Raw genomic sequence first — 17,109 nt, 5'->3', positions numbered from 1 at the left:
TTAGATAGAGCATGCCATTTTAAACAACTTTTTAATTTACTTCTATTGTCTAATTTGCTTAATTCTCTTGATATACTTTGCCGAAAAGCATATCTAGATATGCTCAGTAACTGCTGATTGGTTGCTGCACAGATGCCTCGTCTGATTGGCTCACCTATGTGCATTGCTATTTCTTTAACAAAGGATATCTAAAGAATGAAGCAAATTAGATAATAGAAGTAAATTGGAATGTTGTTTAAAATTGTATTCTCTATCTGAATCATGAAAGAAATGTTTTGGGTTTAGTGTCCCTTTAATAATTACATTGTAGCTATTTTAGGATTTATATTTATTTTACAGGCAACTTTGTATTTATTCTAACTAGGTACAATAGCTATTAAATAGTTATTGACTATTTAATAGCTACCTAGTTAAAATAAATACAAAATGACCTGTAAAATAAATCCTAACCTAAGTTACAATTAAACCTAACACTACACTATCATTAAATTAATTAAATAAATTAGCTACAATTACCTACAATTAAATACAATTAAATAAACTATTCTATAATACAAAAAAAAACTCTAAATTACAAAAAATAAAAAAATATTACAAGAATTTTAAACTAATTACACCTAATCTAAGCCCCCTAATAAAATAAAAAAAAACAAAATAATAAAAGTCCCTACCCTATTCTACATTACAAAGTAATCAGCTCTTTTACCAGCCCTTAAAAGGGCTTTTTGTGGGGCATTGCCGCAAAGTAATCAGCTCTTTTGCCTGTAAAAAAAAAAATACAACCCCCCCAACATTAAAACCCACCACCCACATACCCCTACTCTAACCCACCCAAACCCCCCTTAAATAAACCTAACACTACCCCCCTGAAGATCTCCCTACCTTGAGTCGTCTTCACCCAGCCGGGCCGAAGTCTTCATCCGATGGGGCAGAAGAGGACATCCAGACCGGCAGAAGTCTTCATCCTATCCGGCCAGAAGAGGACATCCGGACCGGCAGACATCTTCATCCAAGCGGCATCTTCTATCTTCATCCATCCGGAGTGGAGCGGAGCCATCTTCTTCCCAGCCTACGCGGATCCATCCTCTTCGCCGAAAGAAGGTTCCTTTAAATTACGTCATCCAAGATGGCGTCCCTCGAATTCCGATTGGCTAATAGGATTCTATCAGCCAATCGGAATTAAGGTAGGAAAAATCTGATTGGCCGATTCAATCAGCCAATCAGATTGAGCTTGCATTCTATTGGCTGTTCCGATCAACCAATAGAATGCGAGCTCAATCTGATTGGCTGATTGAATCAGCCAATCAGATTTTTCCTACCTTAATTCCGATTGGCTGATAGAATCCTATCAGCCAATCGGAATTCGAGGGACGCCATCTTGGATGACGTCATTTAAAGGAACCTTCATTCGGCAAGTAGGAGTCGGTTGAAGAGGATGGATCCGCATCGGCTGGGAAGAAGATGGCTCCGCTCCGGATGGATGAAGATAGAAGATGCCGCTTGGATGAAGATGTCAGCCGGTCCGGATGTCCTCTTCTGCCCGGATAGGATGAAGACTTCGGCCCAGCTGGGTGAAGATGACTCAAGGTAGGGAGATCTTCAGGGGGGTAGTGTTAGGTTTATTTAAGGGGGGTTTGGGTGGGTTAGAGTAGGGGTATGTGGGTGGTGTGTTTTAATGTTGGGGGGGGGGTTGTATTTTTTTTTACAGGCAAAAGAGCTTATTACTTTGGGGCATGTCCCGCAAAAAGCCCTTTTAAGGGCTGGTAAAAGAGCTGATTACTTTGTAATGTAGAATAGGGTAGGGACTTTTATTATTTTTTTTATTAATATTTTATTAGGGGCTTAGATTAGGTGTAATTAGTTTAAAATTCTTGTAATATTTTTTTATTTTCTGTAATTTAGTGTTTGTTTGTTTTTGTAATTTAGTTTAGTTTATTTAATTGTATTTAATTGTAGGTATTGGTAGCTATATATTTAATGATAGTGTAGTGTTAGGTTTAATTGTAACTTAGGTTAGGATTTATTTTACAGGTAATTTTATAATTATTTTAACTAGGTAGCTATTAAATAGTTAATAACTATTTAATAGCTATTGTACCTAGTTAAAATAAATACAAAGTTGCCTGTAAAATAAATATAAATCCTAAAATAGCTACAATATAATTATTCGTTATATTGTAGCTATATTATTGTTTATTTTACAGGTAAGTATTTAGTTTTAAATAGGAATAATTTAGTTAATAAGAGTTAATTTATTTTGTTAGATTAAAATTATATTTAACTTAGGGGGGTGTTAGGGTTAGACTTAGCTTTAGGGGTTAATACATTTATTATAGTAGCGGCGAGGTCTGGTCGGCAGATTAGGGGTTAATACTTGAAGTTAGGTGGCAGCGATGTTGGGGGGGGGGCAGATTAGGGGTTAATAAATATTATGTAGGTGTCAGCGATGTTGGGGGCAGCATATTAGGGGTTCATAGGGATAATGTAGGTGGCGGCGGTATCTGGAGCGGCAGATTAGGGGTTAATTGTGTAATGCAGGTGTCAGCGATAGCGGGGGCGGCAGATTAGAGGTTAATAAGTGTAAGGTTAGGGGTGTTTAGACTCGGGGTTCATGTTAGGGTGTTAGGTGTAGACTTAGAGAGTGTTTCCCCATAGGAAACAATGGGGCTGCGTTAGGAGCTGAACGCTGCGTTTTTGCAGGTGTTAGGTTTTTTTCAGCCCAAACTGCCCCATTGTTTCCTATGGGGGAATCGTGCACGAGCACGTTTTGCCAGCTTACCGCTACCGTAAGCAACGCTGGTATTGAGGGTTGAAGTGGCGGTAAATTCGGCTCAACGCTCCCTTTTTGGAGCCTAACGCAGCCCTTCAGACAACTCTAAATATCAGCGTTGTTTGGAAGCAGCAGTAAGAAAAAAGCTGCGTTAGCTACGCGGGTCTTTACCGACAAAACTCTAAATCTAGCCGTATAGCAGGAACCTGAACCATCAAATATCTGTGGCGCTAAGGAAAAGCTTAAAACCCATAGACAATATGGTCTATTAAATAAATAGGATACATTTTATATATATAGAACAATAAATATAGAATTAAGAACGATACTGACGAAGTATTAATTGTTAATATAATAAGGTATTTAATTTAATATATTAATGACTTAGTAAAAGATGCATATTCAGATATGTCGGCACAATAGTAAAAAGTAAGCACAAAAAGATTAAAAATTGCTGCAGTGCAGATTAAATACATCCATCAATACATAATTATACAAAGCAGAAATTCATAAATACAAAAACATAAATGCAAATATAAATATAACCATAAATGTGTATCAGCAGATACACAATGCCAGAGGGTGTTTGGAGCTTCAGGAGATGTGTAGCAAATGGGTAAATAGCGCTCCTTAGAATAATCGCTCTTGCTACCTTCCTAAGCTTACACCAAAGTCTCCAAATTGAATTAAACAGGAATGGTTTCCTAAGAGAAGACAAGAAAAAACAACTTGTCACCAGCGGAAGAATGTCCAATTTTACTTACACCGGAGGGTGTGTATGCTCGATCCTCAGCAACTAGTGGACAACATCCCACGCTCAGTGATGCTCGTCTCTTCCGGGTTACCGCAATCAGCGGTTTCGGCACTTCTGTTCAGATCAGTAAGATCAGTTAGACAGCTTTGATCCATGCTCTAACTGTCACATGCAGCCTCATCTAGGAGTTATTGGGCGCTCTAGGAAAAGGAGCCATAAGTTACGTAACTTCCGTGTCACGTGCACGTAAACCGTAGTCATGTGAGTAGAGGGGAGGTGAGTATTGGACTTGTGGTAATCGCTTCAGACCTCACCTCCCCTCTACTCACATGACTACGGTTTACGTGCACGTGACACGGAAGTTACGTAACTTACGGCTCCTTTTCCTAGAGCGCCCAATAACTCCTAGATGATGCAAGAAAAGACAGCGCCTCATTGTGCAAGTAGGTTTCGTGGGTAAAATCACAGTGGAAGTGAAGACAAGTGAAAATATACTCACAAGGATACTGGCACCCTTGTTGAAAGTGGTGCGAATAGGCAGACTGACGTTTTAACAGCAGTCAGTACGCTGTGCCAGGTAAACGTCCGAGATCCTGAACGAACAGCTGTGGGCTCTCCTCCACAGATCAAGTCCGAATCTTCTATTGTTATACTGTGGAAAATAACAGCGTGCAGCTGCTCTCCGTGTAATCCACACTGGTAGCCGATGGCCAGAAAGCCGTCCTCGGCAAAGCCACACTCGGTGGGAAAGTCTGCTGGTAATGGAGAAACTTGGCAGGCAAGGGTAAAAAAGCCAAATGATACAAGGCTTGATATATAAAAAAGTAAAAACACTTTATTTAAAGTGAGCTTTTAACGCGTTTCTCGGCCACAAGCTCCTGGCCGTTTCATCAGAAAAGGTGTATGATACAAATAGTATAGAAGCACATTTAAAAAGCCTGCCAAGAAAATAGATTGGTCAATATCAGACCAATCACAAGCTAGATGATCGGAAACAAAAGTTCATGCAAATAAACAGAGTACAAAGTCAATGCAAACAGTATATAGAATACAATACATGAAATACAATACAAATTGTATCTAATATCTGAATAGTTGTTACAAATCATGTTTTGACCCTAAGTTACAATGTATTTGTCCTAAGAAATGGTTTTTTAGAAAACGCCGTAGAGAGTAATATTTGACCTTAGATTACAATATATTTATCTTGAGGAATAGATTTTTAAAAAACGCCCTAGAAAATACACAAAATTTTATGAGATTTATTCTAGCAATTGGGATATAAATAATAATAAAAATAAGAATGAAAATAAAAGCTAAAAGATAAGAAAATGTGATGAGGATCTTCTTATGTGTATATATTTTATTGAGTAAAAAATAATAATAAAATAAATTAAGAAAATAAGAACGAGGTATGTGTAGTCTCATCTTGTGTTTAAAAAACTAAATTATGTCCATGTGTACTTCCTATTTAAATGTATGTTGTCAATAAATACATATGCCTCATGAAGAGGCTATTTCAGTCTATCCTGTATAATAAAATCGGTAAATAAACATAAAGGAAATCCTGACATCTTTAAATTTTACCCTATTGATTATATTCCACCTTCCACAGATTATAATAGAATTATTCAGTTAAGGATCCGTGAAACTTTTTGGATCCATAAATTGAAAAACCTTACATCCATTGGGCCTTAATTCGAATCTGGATTTAGCTGCTTTCAGTTAGAAATTCTCTTCTAATTTTCTCTCCCCCTCTCTCTTTTATTACATTACTTCATGTCCATATTTTCCATCATTCAGGTCAATATCTATTAGAATGAATCTTACACATAGTTGTATGCCCACTCACCAATTGCATCCCATCAATTGAGTCATAGTCAGATCTAGACATACACTTACTTTTTTACATAATAGCATTGTACTCAAAAATTTTTGCATAACATCTAGATTTTTTGATGCACCCAAGTATCCAATACGGTGCCGATTAGATAATACATGCCTGTTCCCCTGATGCATTACAAAGAGATTTTTTGGACAGATTATTTCCCCTCCATACCGATTTTATTATACAGGATAGACTGAAATAGCCTCTTCATGAGGCATATGTATTTATTGACAACATACATTTAAATAGGAAGTACACATGGACATAATTTAGTTTTTTAAACACAAGATGAGACTACACATACCTCGTTCTTATTTTCTTAATTTATTTTATTATTATTTTTTACTCAATAAAATATATATACATAAGAAGATCCTCATCACATTTTCTTATCTTTTAGCTTTTATTTTCATTCTTATTTTTATTATTATTTATATCCCAATTGCTAGAATAAATCTCATAAAATTTTGTGTATTTTCTAGGGCGTTTTTTAAAAATCTATTCCTCAAGATAAATATATTGTAATCTAAGGTCAAATATTACTCTCTACAGCGTTTTCTAAAAAACCATTTCTTAGGACAAATACATTGTAACTTAGGGTCAAAACATGATTTGTAACAACTATTCAGATATTAGATACAATTTGTATTGTATTTCATGTATTGTATTCTATATACTGTTTGCATTGACTTTGTACTCTGTTTATTTGCATGAACTTTTGTTTCCGATCATCTAGCTTGTGATTGGTCTGATATTGACCAATCTATTTTCTAGGCAGGCTTTTTAAATGTGCTTCTATACTATTTGTATCATACACCTTTTCTGATGAAACGGCCAGGAGCTTGTGGCCAAGAAACGCGTTAAAAGCTCACTTTAAATAAAGTGTTTTTACTTTTTTATATATCAAGCCTTGTATCATTTGGCTTTTTTACCCTTGCCTGCCAAGTTTCTCCATTACCAGCAGACTTTCCCACCGAGTGTGGCTTTGCCGAGGACGGCTTTCTGGCCATCGGCTACCAGTGTGGATTACACGGAGAGCAGCTGCACGCTGTTATTTTCCACAGTATAACAATAGAAGATTCGTTCTTGATCTGTGGAGGAGAGCCCACAGCTGTTCGTTCAGGATCTCGGACGTTTACCTGGCACAGCGTACTGACTGCTGTTAAAACGTCAGTCTGCCTATTCGCACCACTTTCAACAAGGGTGCCAGTATCCTTGCGAGTATATTTTCACTTGTCTTAACTCCACTGTGATTTTACCCACGAAACCTACTTGCACAATGAGGCGCTGTCTTTTCTTGCATCATTTTTAGATACTGGGTCCTGATCAGACATCTACAAGACCAGCTGACGACTGCACTACGAACTCTTTTGTTTTGAACACTTCGATTGAGATGATAAAGATCTTCACAACTTATTTTTTTTTTTTTTTTTGAATATTGACGTTTTCAGCCACCCACTTCCAGCACTACTCCTGGGACTTATATCACGATAAGCTTTTCTTTTTACATTTTACATTTCATTTTATTTAATTTTATTGGTCACATTGCATATTTTGTATCACTTTAGTTGTTTCAGTTACAGGATAATTATCACTGATCCAACAACCTTATTCACGGTAATACACTTAAAGGTTTACAGATACACATCATAAAACTGTAATATAATTCAATATTGCATCTAGATTTTTTAAGCACCTTTTACACACTTTTTCAAACACACACTTTTTTACACCTACAAGTACATTCTTATGGGTATTATATTTTTGCAAAAGCACCTTTTAACATCTCAGGAGGATTAACCAATTACACTGAGTGCACTACTTACGGGCCTTTGGCGCCTGCTATTATCATTTTTTTATATTTGGTATTCTAACTCCTAGATGAGGCTGCACGTGACAGTTAGAGCACGGATCACAGCTGTCTAACTGATCTTACTGATCTGAACTGAAGTGCCGAAACCGCCGATTGCGGTAACCCGGAAGAGACGAGCATCACTGAGCGTGGGATGTTGTCCACTAGTTGCTGAGGATCGAACATACACACCCTCCGGTGTAAGTAAAATTGGACATTCTTCCGCTGGTGACAAGTTGTTTTTTCTTGACTTCTCTTAGGAAACCATTCCTGTTTAATTCAATTTGGAGACTTTGGTGTAAGCTTAGGAAGGTAGGTAGCAAGAGCGATTATTCTAAGGAGCGCTATTTACCCATTTGCTACACATCTCCTGAAGCTCCAAACACCCTCTGGCATTGTGTATCTGCTGATACACATTTATGGTTATATTTATATTTGCATTTATGTTTTTGTATGTATGAATTTCTGCTGTGTATAATTATGAATTTAATATTAATATATAAATTAAATACTTACCTTATTATATTAACAATTAATACTTCGTCAGTATTGTTCTATATTCTATATTTATTGTTTACACATATATATATAAAAAATGTATCCTATTTATTTAATAGGCCATATTGTCTATAGGTTTTAAGCTTTTCCTTAGCGCCACAGATATTTGATGGTTCAGGTTCCTGCTATAGTAATCAGAGCAATCTAATACTTTCTTTTGAGGTAGCAATAATCAGCCACTTGTAATAGCTGATTAAATATCTCTCATTTGATATTTATGAAGAAGCGGTTTAACCGCTGCTTCATAAGCCCCCTCCGCCAATCTGGAGTTGGCGGATGAAATGATATGCCCTAATCTCATGCAATAGGTTGTATGAGGGTGGGGGGGGGGGGGTATTGCACAAGTGTTCACTTGTGCAATGATAAATATGGGAAACACATTCACCCCATAATTTGCGATAGGATGTTGACAGGTTCACTAAATATGAATCAGCTTGCAAATTGATAAATCTTGAATATATATATATATATATATATACACACACACACACACACACATATAAATAAAATGTAGCTGCAATATACTATAAATATATATATATATATATATATGTCAATAATTAAATAATTATTTTATCTTTGAAGTACAATATTCTTTTATATATACCTTACCTGCAGTATTTGAGGATTCCTTTGCTAGATGAACACAACTTGTAACCACTTCTTTATCTTCAGTTATGATTCTGTCTAGATTTTCTTTAAAAATTACAGTTGAGAAAAAAAAATGTTCATTGCCATTTAATTAGATAAATAAAACATATCTATATATTTTGCCACCTCCAGCGTAATCACTTTGACATATTTTATATACATCATTTTTGATAGGGGATACGAATGAGAAGGTCCATCAAGTCTTCCTGTATTTCCTTTAAATGGACCACTAAAGTCAAAATGAAACTTTCACTATACAAATAGAACATGCAATTATTAACAGCGTTCTAATTTACTTCCATTATCAATTTGTGCACAATCCTTCTAAACTCATGCTGAGGCAACAGCTCCTACTGAGCATGTGCAAGAGTTCCCAGCGTGTATGTATATGCATTTTGTGATTGGCTGATGGCTGTCACATGATACAGGCGGTGAGAAATGTAAGCAAATTTTAAAATGTGTTACAAAAAACAAAAAAAATATCTACTGCTCATTTGACATTCAAATTGAATTTGTTCAGCTAGCTAGTAGTGTAATGCTGTTTATTCAGCAAAGGATAACAAGAGAATTAAGCATTTTTACTAATAAAAGTAAATTTAAAAAAGTTGTTTAAAATTGTATGTGCTATGCGAATCATGAATTACATTTTTGGGATTTACTGTCCCTTTAAATAGTTTGCACCTTATTATATCCATAGGAAACATACCCTTTCCCAAATGAAATATAACTACATTTCAAGTAGATTTTTTCAGACTTATTTCTTACCTACAGAGCAGTTTGAAGACGTCATCGCTGGTTGAGTAGAATTGTCAGTTGTCTCATCACTTTTTTCCCCATTTGAAATAGCGTCAACAATTTCTTTACAAGTGGAGATTTCTAAAAGAGAAAATAAAATGATTCCAACTGCTAATAAATATTATTAGCCCAGTGCCATTAGTTCAACACAAATTATATACATTATTAATGATTATGTTAATAATATAACTACACATCTATAATGATAATGCATTTATAAAACAAAAGCTTAACAAATTCTGGGAGCCAGTGAACAAAAACTCCTAATATCGTATGTGTAAAAAAAAACTAACAAATTATTATATATTGAATTAATTTCATATTCGCTTATTTTAGCTTCATTTGTAGCCGGATGGTGTGCACAACGAATAGTCCCTGGGGAGAACACAGCCTTTTCAAATGGGACTCCTCTCTCTCCGACCCACCACTGGGAAAATGAGATCTACTGTTTTTTGTCTGCATAGCTTTTCTACAGCAAATACTGCAGCCCTGAAAATATCAGCAGAGGTGGCAGCTTCAATAGGCAAAAGCAGCTACTTTACTTGTCAAAATAAAGGCAAAAAGGCTATTGGTAAACATGTCCGCCAATTCTAGCTGGGAAAATAAGCCAACAGGGTAGGTACGTAGAAACGTTCTTTACGCAGTCTAATGTTTACCTTCCCTTTGGGAGCTGACCACATTATTATACAAATATTACACTATCATTTATCATTTTTAGTTGACTCCGGGTAGGAAAAAGATTCTTAAAAAACAAAACCTTTAGAAATGAGAAAAAAAATAACTTTTAGCAGACAGTTATTTAAAGGGACACTAAACCCAATTTTTTTCTTTTATGATTCAGATAGAGTAGCAATTTTAAACAACTTTCTAATTTACTTCTATTAATTTTTCTGCGTTCTCTAGCTATCTTTATTTAAAAAGCAGGAATTTAAAGCTTAGGAGACGGCCCATTTTAGGTTCAGCACCCTGGATAGCGCTTGCTACATTTAGCAAACCAATAAGCAAGCATAACCCGGTTCTGACCCAAAAATGGGCCGGCTCCTAACCGAATGAAGAAAATAAATAATAGGTGTAAATTAGAAAGTTGCTGCTCTAATCATGAAAGAAAAAACATTGAGTTTAGTGTCCCTTTAATGATCGCCACTCACCTGCCTCGGGCTTAGACTGATTATCCTCTGTATCTTGTCTGCACTGTTCTGCATCACTACTTTGTACAGGGTCCAGATGTTCTTTAGATGTCTCTGAGAATTTAGATAAAAAGGAAAAATGTTTAACCCCTTAATGACCACAGCACTTTTCCATTTTCTCTCCGTTTGGGACCAAGGCTATTTTTACATTTCTGCAGTGTTTGTGTTTAGCTGAAATTTTCCTCTTGCTCATTTACTGTACCCACACATATTATATATCGTTTTTCTCGCCATTAAATGGACTTTCTAAAAATACCATTATTTTCATCATATCTTATAATTTACTATAAAAAAATTATAAAACATGAGGAAAAAATGAAAAAAAAAAACACTTTTTCTAACTTTGACCCCCAAAATCTGTTGCATATCTACAACCACCAAAAAACTCCCATGCTAAATAGTTTCTAAATTTTGTCCTGAGTTTAGAAATACCCAATGTTTACATCTTCTTTGCTTTTTTTGCAAGTTATAGGGCAATAAGTACAAGTAGCACTTTGCTATTTCCAAACCACTTTTTTTCAAAATGAGCGCTAGTTACATTGGGACACTGATATCTGTCAGGAATCCCTGAATATCCCTTGACATGTATATATTTTTTTTTAGTAGACATCCCAAAGTATTGATCTAGGTCCATTCTGGTATATTTCATGCCACCATTTCACTGCCAAATGCGATCAAATAATAAAAAAAAATGTTCACCCCCCTCCCAGATCCCTTAGATTTTTTCTATAGCAATTCCCTCCCCCCTCTCTCCCACTTTGTATCATAAAATTTTTACATAGTGTAGCAGTTCCCACCTGCTCCCGCCCCATGCATGCGCCCGCCCCCGCCATGCATGCGTGTCCATGCGTGCCCCAGCGACCCCGACCCCCTCTTGATGCTAACTCCCATCGATGGCCGCCTACCCGCCTTCCACATCGGCTCCAACCCACCAACGATTGCAGCCATCGATGTCCGATGCAGAGAGGGCCACAGAGTGGCTCTCTCTGCATCGGATGGCTAAGAAACATTATTGCAGGATGCCTCGATATCGAGGCATCACTGCAATAACCGGAAAGTGGCTAGAAGCGATCAGGATCGCTTTCAAAGACCGACGACGTACGGGGTACGTCCTCGGTTGTTAAGGGGTTAATGCGCCATGATACCCAAATGTTGAAACACTTGAAAGTGATGAAGCATAGCTGTAAAAAGGCGGACTAGAAAATATCACCTGAACATCTCTATGTAAAAATGTCCTAAGTATTCACACCCCATTGTAAAGGGACTTCTAAGCAGCAAATCAGTATGTCTGTCCCGGGACAGCTAAGGGATTGAGCCTCGTGCACTCTCATTTTATTTCCCTATTCAGTTTAAGGAAGTTTACTATAAAATCTCATGAGATCACAGTAAAAGAGTTCATGACCTCAGCACTGTTGATGCTGATTGGCTGCTGTTCATTTCTTCATTTTTATTTTATTTTTTACCTGCAGCTGGGAGCAGGTGAAGTATAACTTTTTACACAGAACTTACTCTGCTGAGCTGAGGAGATTGTGAGGTAAAATATCTTCCTTTTTTACATAGAGATGCTCAGGTGATATTTTCCTGTCAGCTTTTTACAGTTATACTGCATCAGTTTCAAGTGATTTAGCATTTGAGTATTATGTCCCTTTAAGTATCTACAGAACAGAGAGATGGCGCGGTGGCCATTATTACTGACATAATTTTATTTATTTTTTTCCATTTTTTTTGCTTTATTACAAAATTTTAAATACAGAGTGAAAACATACAAAGAAGGTGATATCGCTTGTGTGTTACATCATGTATACATATAGGTATAGATGTATATTGTACCACAATATGAACATATATATATAGAAATATGTATTTATAATAAGAACATCGGAATATGAAATATTCATATTTTCATGTCGGGTTAGTGTACTTGAGAATATGCGATTGGGTTTGCGCGCAAGTAGGGTGTTAGGTTTTTTTTTTCCCCCATTTTTCTTGCTCCATTGACTTCTATGGGGGAATTACGTTAAGGCGATCGCGATATTCTAACTTCGACTTTTTGTGCATATAGGGTTAGCGTGCGAGCAAAAACGTTCAACTTCTAATATGAGCGCTATACGATGCGCACAAAAAAAATATTTCTAGCGGAGTTAGAGCAGGAGCGGGAGCGCTAAATACCGCTCCGCTCATACTCTGGTCCCAAAATACTTGCTTTCTGATTTTATACAAACACAATATCACATTATTTGTTATATAAGCATATCCCTATATTGCAAAAGATATACATAGAATATTAAATATTTTAAACACATTAAAACATATTTTGTTAACAATATTTGCAATGTTTTACAGTCGTGGGAAAAACCTTTTGAGTATGATTAATTCACCTCCTGCCTTGATCATCTAATCACTGTGTAACGAAATGACAATTACAAATGCTTTTAAAATAAAATGAATAAAAATCATTGTGAGCAATATAAATATACAAAAATACTAATATGCGCCTTTACCTCAGAGAGAAACAGGAGAGATATTAGCCAGGTGTGGCATATTAAAAGGTTTAGATTGGGCGTGTTATGTCTCCGCCCCCATGGTGAACTAACCGTCATGATGGGCGCAGAAAACGCGTTTTTTACCTGCGCTCTTAGGTGCTGGGTTTTCCGAATTCCTGGATATGTGAGGATCATCCTCTATCATCACAGCTTTATAGACGTCCTTGTGTCCTTCTATATAGTCCCACTCTTCCATAGAGAAATAGACAGCAACATCATCACATTTAATGGAAACCTAAAACGCACATAAAAGTACCATTAAAGGGACAGTCGACACCTTGAGATTTTTATATAAAAATGTTTTGTCATATACAGAGGGCTTCATTTATCAAGATGTGAGAGCAGCTTCGGAGCAGCTTGTGTGATCAAGACTGAAACGCTAGTAAAAGCAGCAGAAGTCTTAAAGGGACACTAAACCCATTTTTTTTTCTTTTATGATTCAGATAGAGCAGCAATTTTAAGCAACTTTCTAATGTATTCCTATTATCAATTTTTCTTCATTCTCTTGCCCTCTTTATTTAAAAAAGCAGAAATGTAAACTTAAGAGCCGGACCATTTTTTGGTTCAGAACCTGGGTAGAGCTCACTGATTGGTGGCTACATTTAGCCACCCAGGTGCTGAACCAAAAATGGGCCGGCTATTAAGTTTACATTCCTGCTTTTTCAAATAAAGATAGCAAGAGAAAGAAGACAATTTGATAATAGGAGTAAATTAGAACGTTGCATGTCGTATCCGAATCATGAAAGAAAAAAAATTGGGTTTAGTGTCCCTTTAAGCTCTCTAGCGGATTTCAACACCAATCAGAACAGAGGGCGATTGACAGACCCCGCACCTGAACAGGGGGCGGCATTGCATGGTTAAATGGGTGCAGAAGATGCTGCCCGCTCACTGCAAGACAGTGATCCTCGTCCGCCCACCAATTGATGAATAGGGCCCAATGAAACAACTTTGCAATATAGTTTAATGGTTTACTTTGCCCCCTTTTCATTAAACTTTGACAATAAAGCAATGTCTAATTCTCAGAACATGAAATGCACCGCTGACTTTGTAGTTTGCAAATGCACGGTATTTAGGAATGTCGTAATATTTTGCGACACACAAGACAACTTAAAACTGTGTGTTTAATTAATAATACATCTTATATAACGAACATATGAGAGTGAGGTTGAAGAACGCTGATGAATGTGAGAGATCTTTGTACTGTTTCTATCACAGAGTTTTCCTTAAAGGGATAATAAAGGCAAAAATAAACTCATGTTTACTTCTATTATCTCATTTGTTTAATTCTCTTGGTATCCTTTGTTGAAAAGCATACCTAGGTAGGCTCAAGAGCAGACAAGCTGCTGATTGGTGACTCACATTTATGTTTCTTGATATTGGCTCACCAGATGTGCTCAGCTGCTCCTTCAACAAAGGTTACAGAAAAGAGAGAATAGAAATAAAATTGGAACGTTCTATCTAAATCATGAAAGAAAAATATTGCGGTTCACATCTCTAAGACGTTTGCTGCATCTTATACGCCACTTAAAGTGACAAAAAAATTTATTTTATGATGATTCAGATACAGCATGTTTTTTAACAAAGGATACCAAGAAAAGAAAGCAAATTAGATAATAGAAGTGTCAAGGTATATGTAAGGTTAATAAATATATATATTTTAAGGTTAATAAATATATATGTTTAATCAAATATCTGACTGATCAGGAGAAAGTGATTTACTTCTGTCAGACAAACTGACTTCAAACATGTTTAATTCTCCCCCACTTTTTCAATTACACAGGAAACTCTTAAAGATTACTTTAAAAGAGACATTCTTAGCTAAAGTGAGAACAATAGAGCATTTGGTTTAATTAAAATGTAAAACAATTTCAGAAACCATATGTGTGATTGCTTGGGAATGTGAGATAAAATCTCCTACCCTTGTACAACGCTGCCTGTTAGTCTAGTTTAAAATGACATGTTTGGTGAGAATATCAACATTACTCTCAGGTACAAAATGACCCCATGTGGTGAGTAAAAGACGGTGTGTCTGGAATCTCCCTTTTTGAAGATTGATGAGATGGAAATTGGCTTACTGGAATCTCAAAGACACATGTTAAGGTGTGACTTTAAGATTTACTGAACATACTGCAAATAATCATCCCTGAATGCATGCCCCAGAATGTATTAAATATAGAAATTTGGGAAACTGTCTAATTCTCTATTATTACATGGGTATTTGCTAAGCTTGGGAGATAAATATTTAGTCAGTCTAAAATGTTTAATAACCTCTATATTGTTTGTATTTTTCAGGCATATAATTTCAGATCTACATGGGATATTTATATAGGAAATAAATTCAAAATTAGTATAGATTAAATAACCATTTTAATAATACCATATTTGAATTACATGTATATTTAACATGTTTTCCTATTTTTCCAGACAAAGCCAAAAAGGTGACACACACGGGACGATACATAGGATGAAATAAGTCATATCATATGAATGTGCAATAAATGTTTATAAAGTTTTAAATACATCTCTTAAAATATAGTGAGATGAATATATGGAAGTTACTTTGATGTGATGTGACTATGAAATATAAACTTTCTGTTAGGCTAAATGAAATATAAATTATTTTAATATAATGTTAGATATATTTGATGTTTCATATCAAAATGATCAGAAAATTCATTAAGATATAACTTATCCAAAACAAATATTGTGAATAGTTGTTGCAGTAAATTATGATAAAATGAATAACCATTTCATAGAAATACTGATTTAAGTTTGTTAAAATGTTTAGAAATGGTATTGCTGCATTGTTTTGTGCTGTCTGTTTGTAATGCTGCCACCCAGTGTTATGATGCGAGAATTGCAGCCATGAGATGATTGGTTGTTGCAGGGATGCATCTCCTTGGCAATACATTCCCAGATAAACCAATCGGCCGGGACAAGCACGAGGGCCAATCCGAAACAAGGTTTCCATTTGGGCGTTTCCAATTTCACAAGTGAGGAGAACCCATATAAAGTTATTGCAAGAGAGAGAGAGAGCGAGAGAGAGATTTTGGCTGAGCTGACTTGTAATTGGATGCTGGCGTGAAATACCATATACTCAAAGCAAAGCTGATTTATTCTACTCATTGACTGCAAATTATACTTTTTGGTATTCTGAGGTGAAATTGGATCTGTTGAGAAACATTGGAAACTGGATATCGTCTGGTTTATTTTGTGAAGTATACAAGGTTATTGGTAAGATAAGCTATATGCATAGTCATTACAGTTAAATTATAATAAGCAGATTTAAGGAAATAGTTTATATTTCAAGTTAGCATTTCATAGCCTATGTATTGTTAAACTAATCCCAATCTTAAATTGTTTATCTATGCAAATATATAATAATAATTCAGAAGTGTATATTGTATTATTGTTTAAATTTGTATCTGGTAGACTAAGTGATTTATCTATGAAAGTTCTGGTGTTTTAAATCAATATTGTATTAGGATAAATTGCAGTTAAATAGCATAATATATATATTATCCTATTGTTTATAAGCACTGTTTAGAATTGTATTGCTTGGATGTTAAAGGTTTTAGTCCCATTGTGTTAACTAAATAAAAGGCTATTTGTGAAGGTATATTTTTCTGGGTTTTGTAAGAAGGATAACATATCTTAATAGTTGGTTTTAACTTTATCATTTATTTCATATTCCTTTTATTACAAATATATTTCAAAGTGTTCATGGATATTAACTATTCTAAGGATAATTATTAGTTGTATTATGTTATAACCCTGCCATAAGCTGATATATTATTTGGAGAGCACTACAAAGATTTTCATAAATATACTGACAGAAGTAAATTGGAAATTTGTTTAAAATTGTATGTGGTATCAAATTCATTAAAGAAAATGTTTGGGTGTTATGTCCCTTTAAGGAGAATGCAGTGAGTATACTCTGTACGTTTACATTGCACCCACCTCGCCGGTTAGCTGGTGTACGCTGCTGTGGGGAGAATTCTTTTTCACAAGGATATATTTCTGCAAATCAACAAAGAAACACAAATCAGTTTGCAATATAAAAGGGTCAATAAAACAAAATGAATGCTGACCTGACAAATGATCCTCTTTC

The 17,109-nt window shown here is 35.5% G+C and overlaps 1 protein-coding gene across 1 annotated transcript in view; it reads right to left on the bottom strand.

Moving 5' to 3' along the window:
• Nucleotides 1–17,109, bottom strand: part of LOC128636140 (zinc finger protein 33B) — a 33,771-nt gene that overhangs the window by 13,619 nt on the left and 3,043 nt on the right. Inside the window, exons 2-6 of the mRNA XM_053689194.1 lie at nucleotides 16,959–17,018; nucleotides 13,083–13,233; nucleotides 10,417–10,509; nucleotides 9,239–9,349; nucleotides 8,435–8,518 (exon numbers count right to left, since the gene is read on the bottom strand). Coding sequence (XP_053545169.1) covers nucleotides 8,435–8,518; nucleotides 9,239–9,349; nucleotides 10,417–10,509; nucleotides 13,083–13,233; nucleotides 16,959–17,018 — 499 coding nt within the window. The remainder of the gene's footprint in view (nucleotides 1–8,434; nucleotides 8,519–9,238; nucleotides 9,350–10,416; nucleotides 10,510–13,082; nucleotides 13,234–16,958; nucleotides 17,019–17,109) is intronic.

Source organism: Bombina bombina, chromosome 7 (genome assembly GCF_027579735.1).
Source record: "Bombina bombina isolate aBomBom1 chromosome 7, aBomBom1.pri, whole genome shotgun sequence".
Taxonomy (NCBI): Eukaryota; Metazoa; Chordata; class Amphibia; order Anura; family Bombinatoridae; genus Bombina; species Bombina bombina.
Note: the sequence above shows the minus strand (reverse complement) of the source record. Positions and strands in the feature narration are given on the sequence as shown.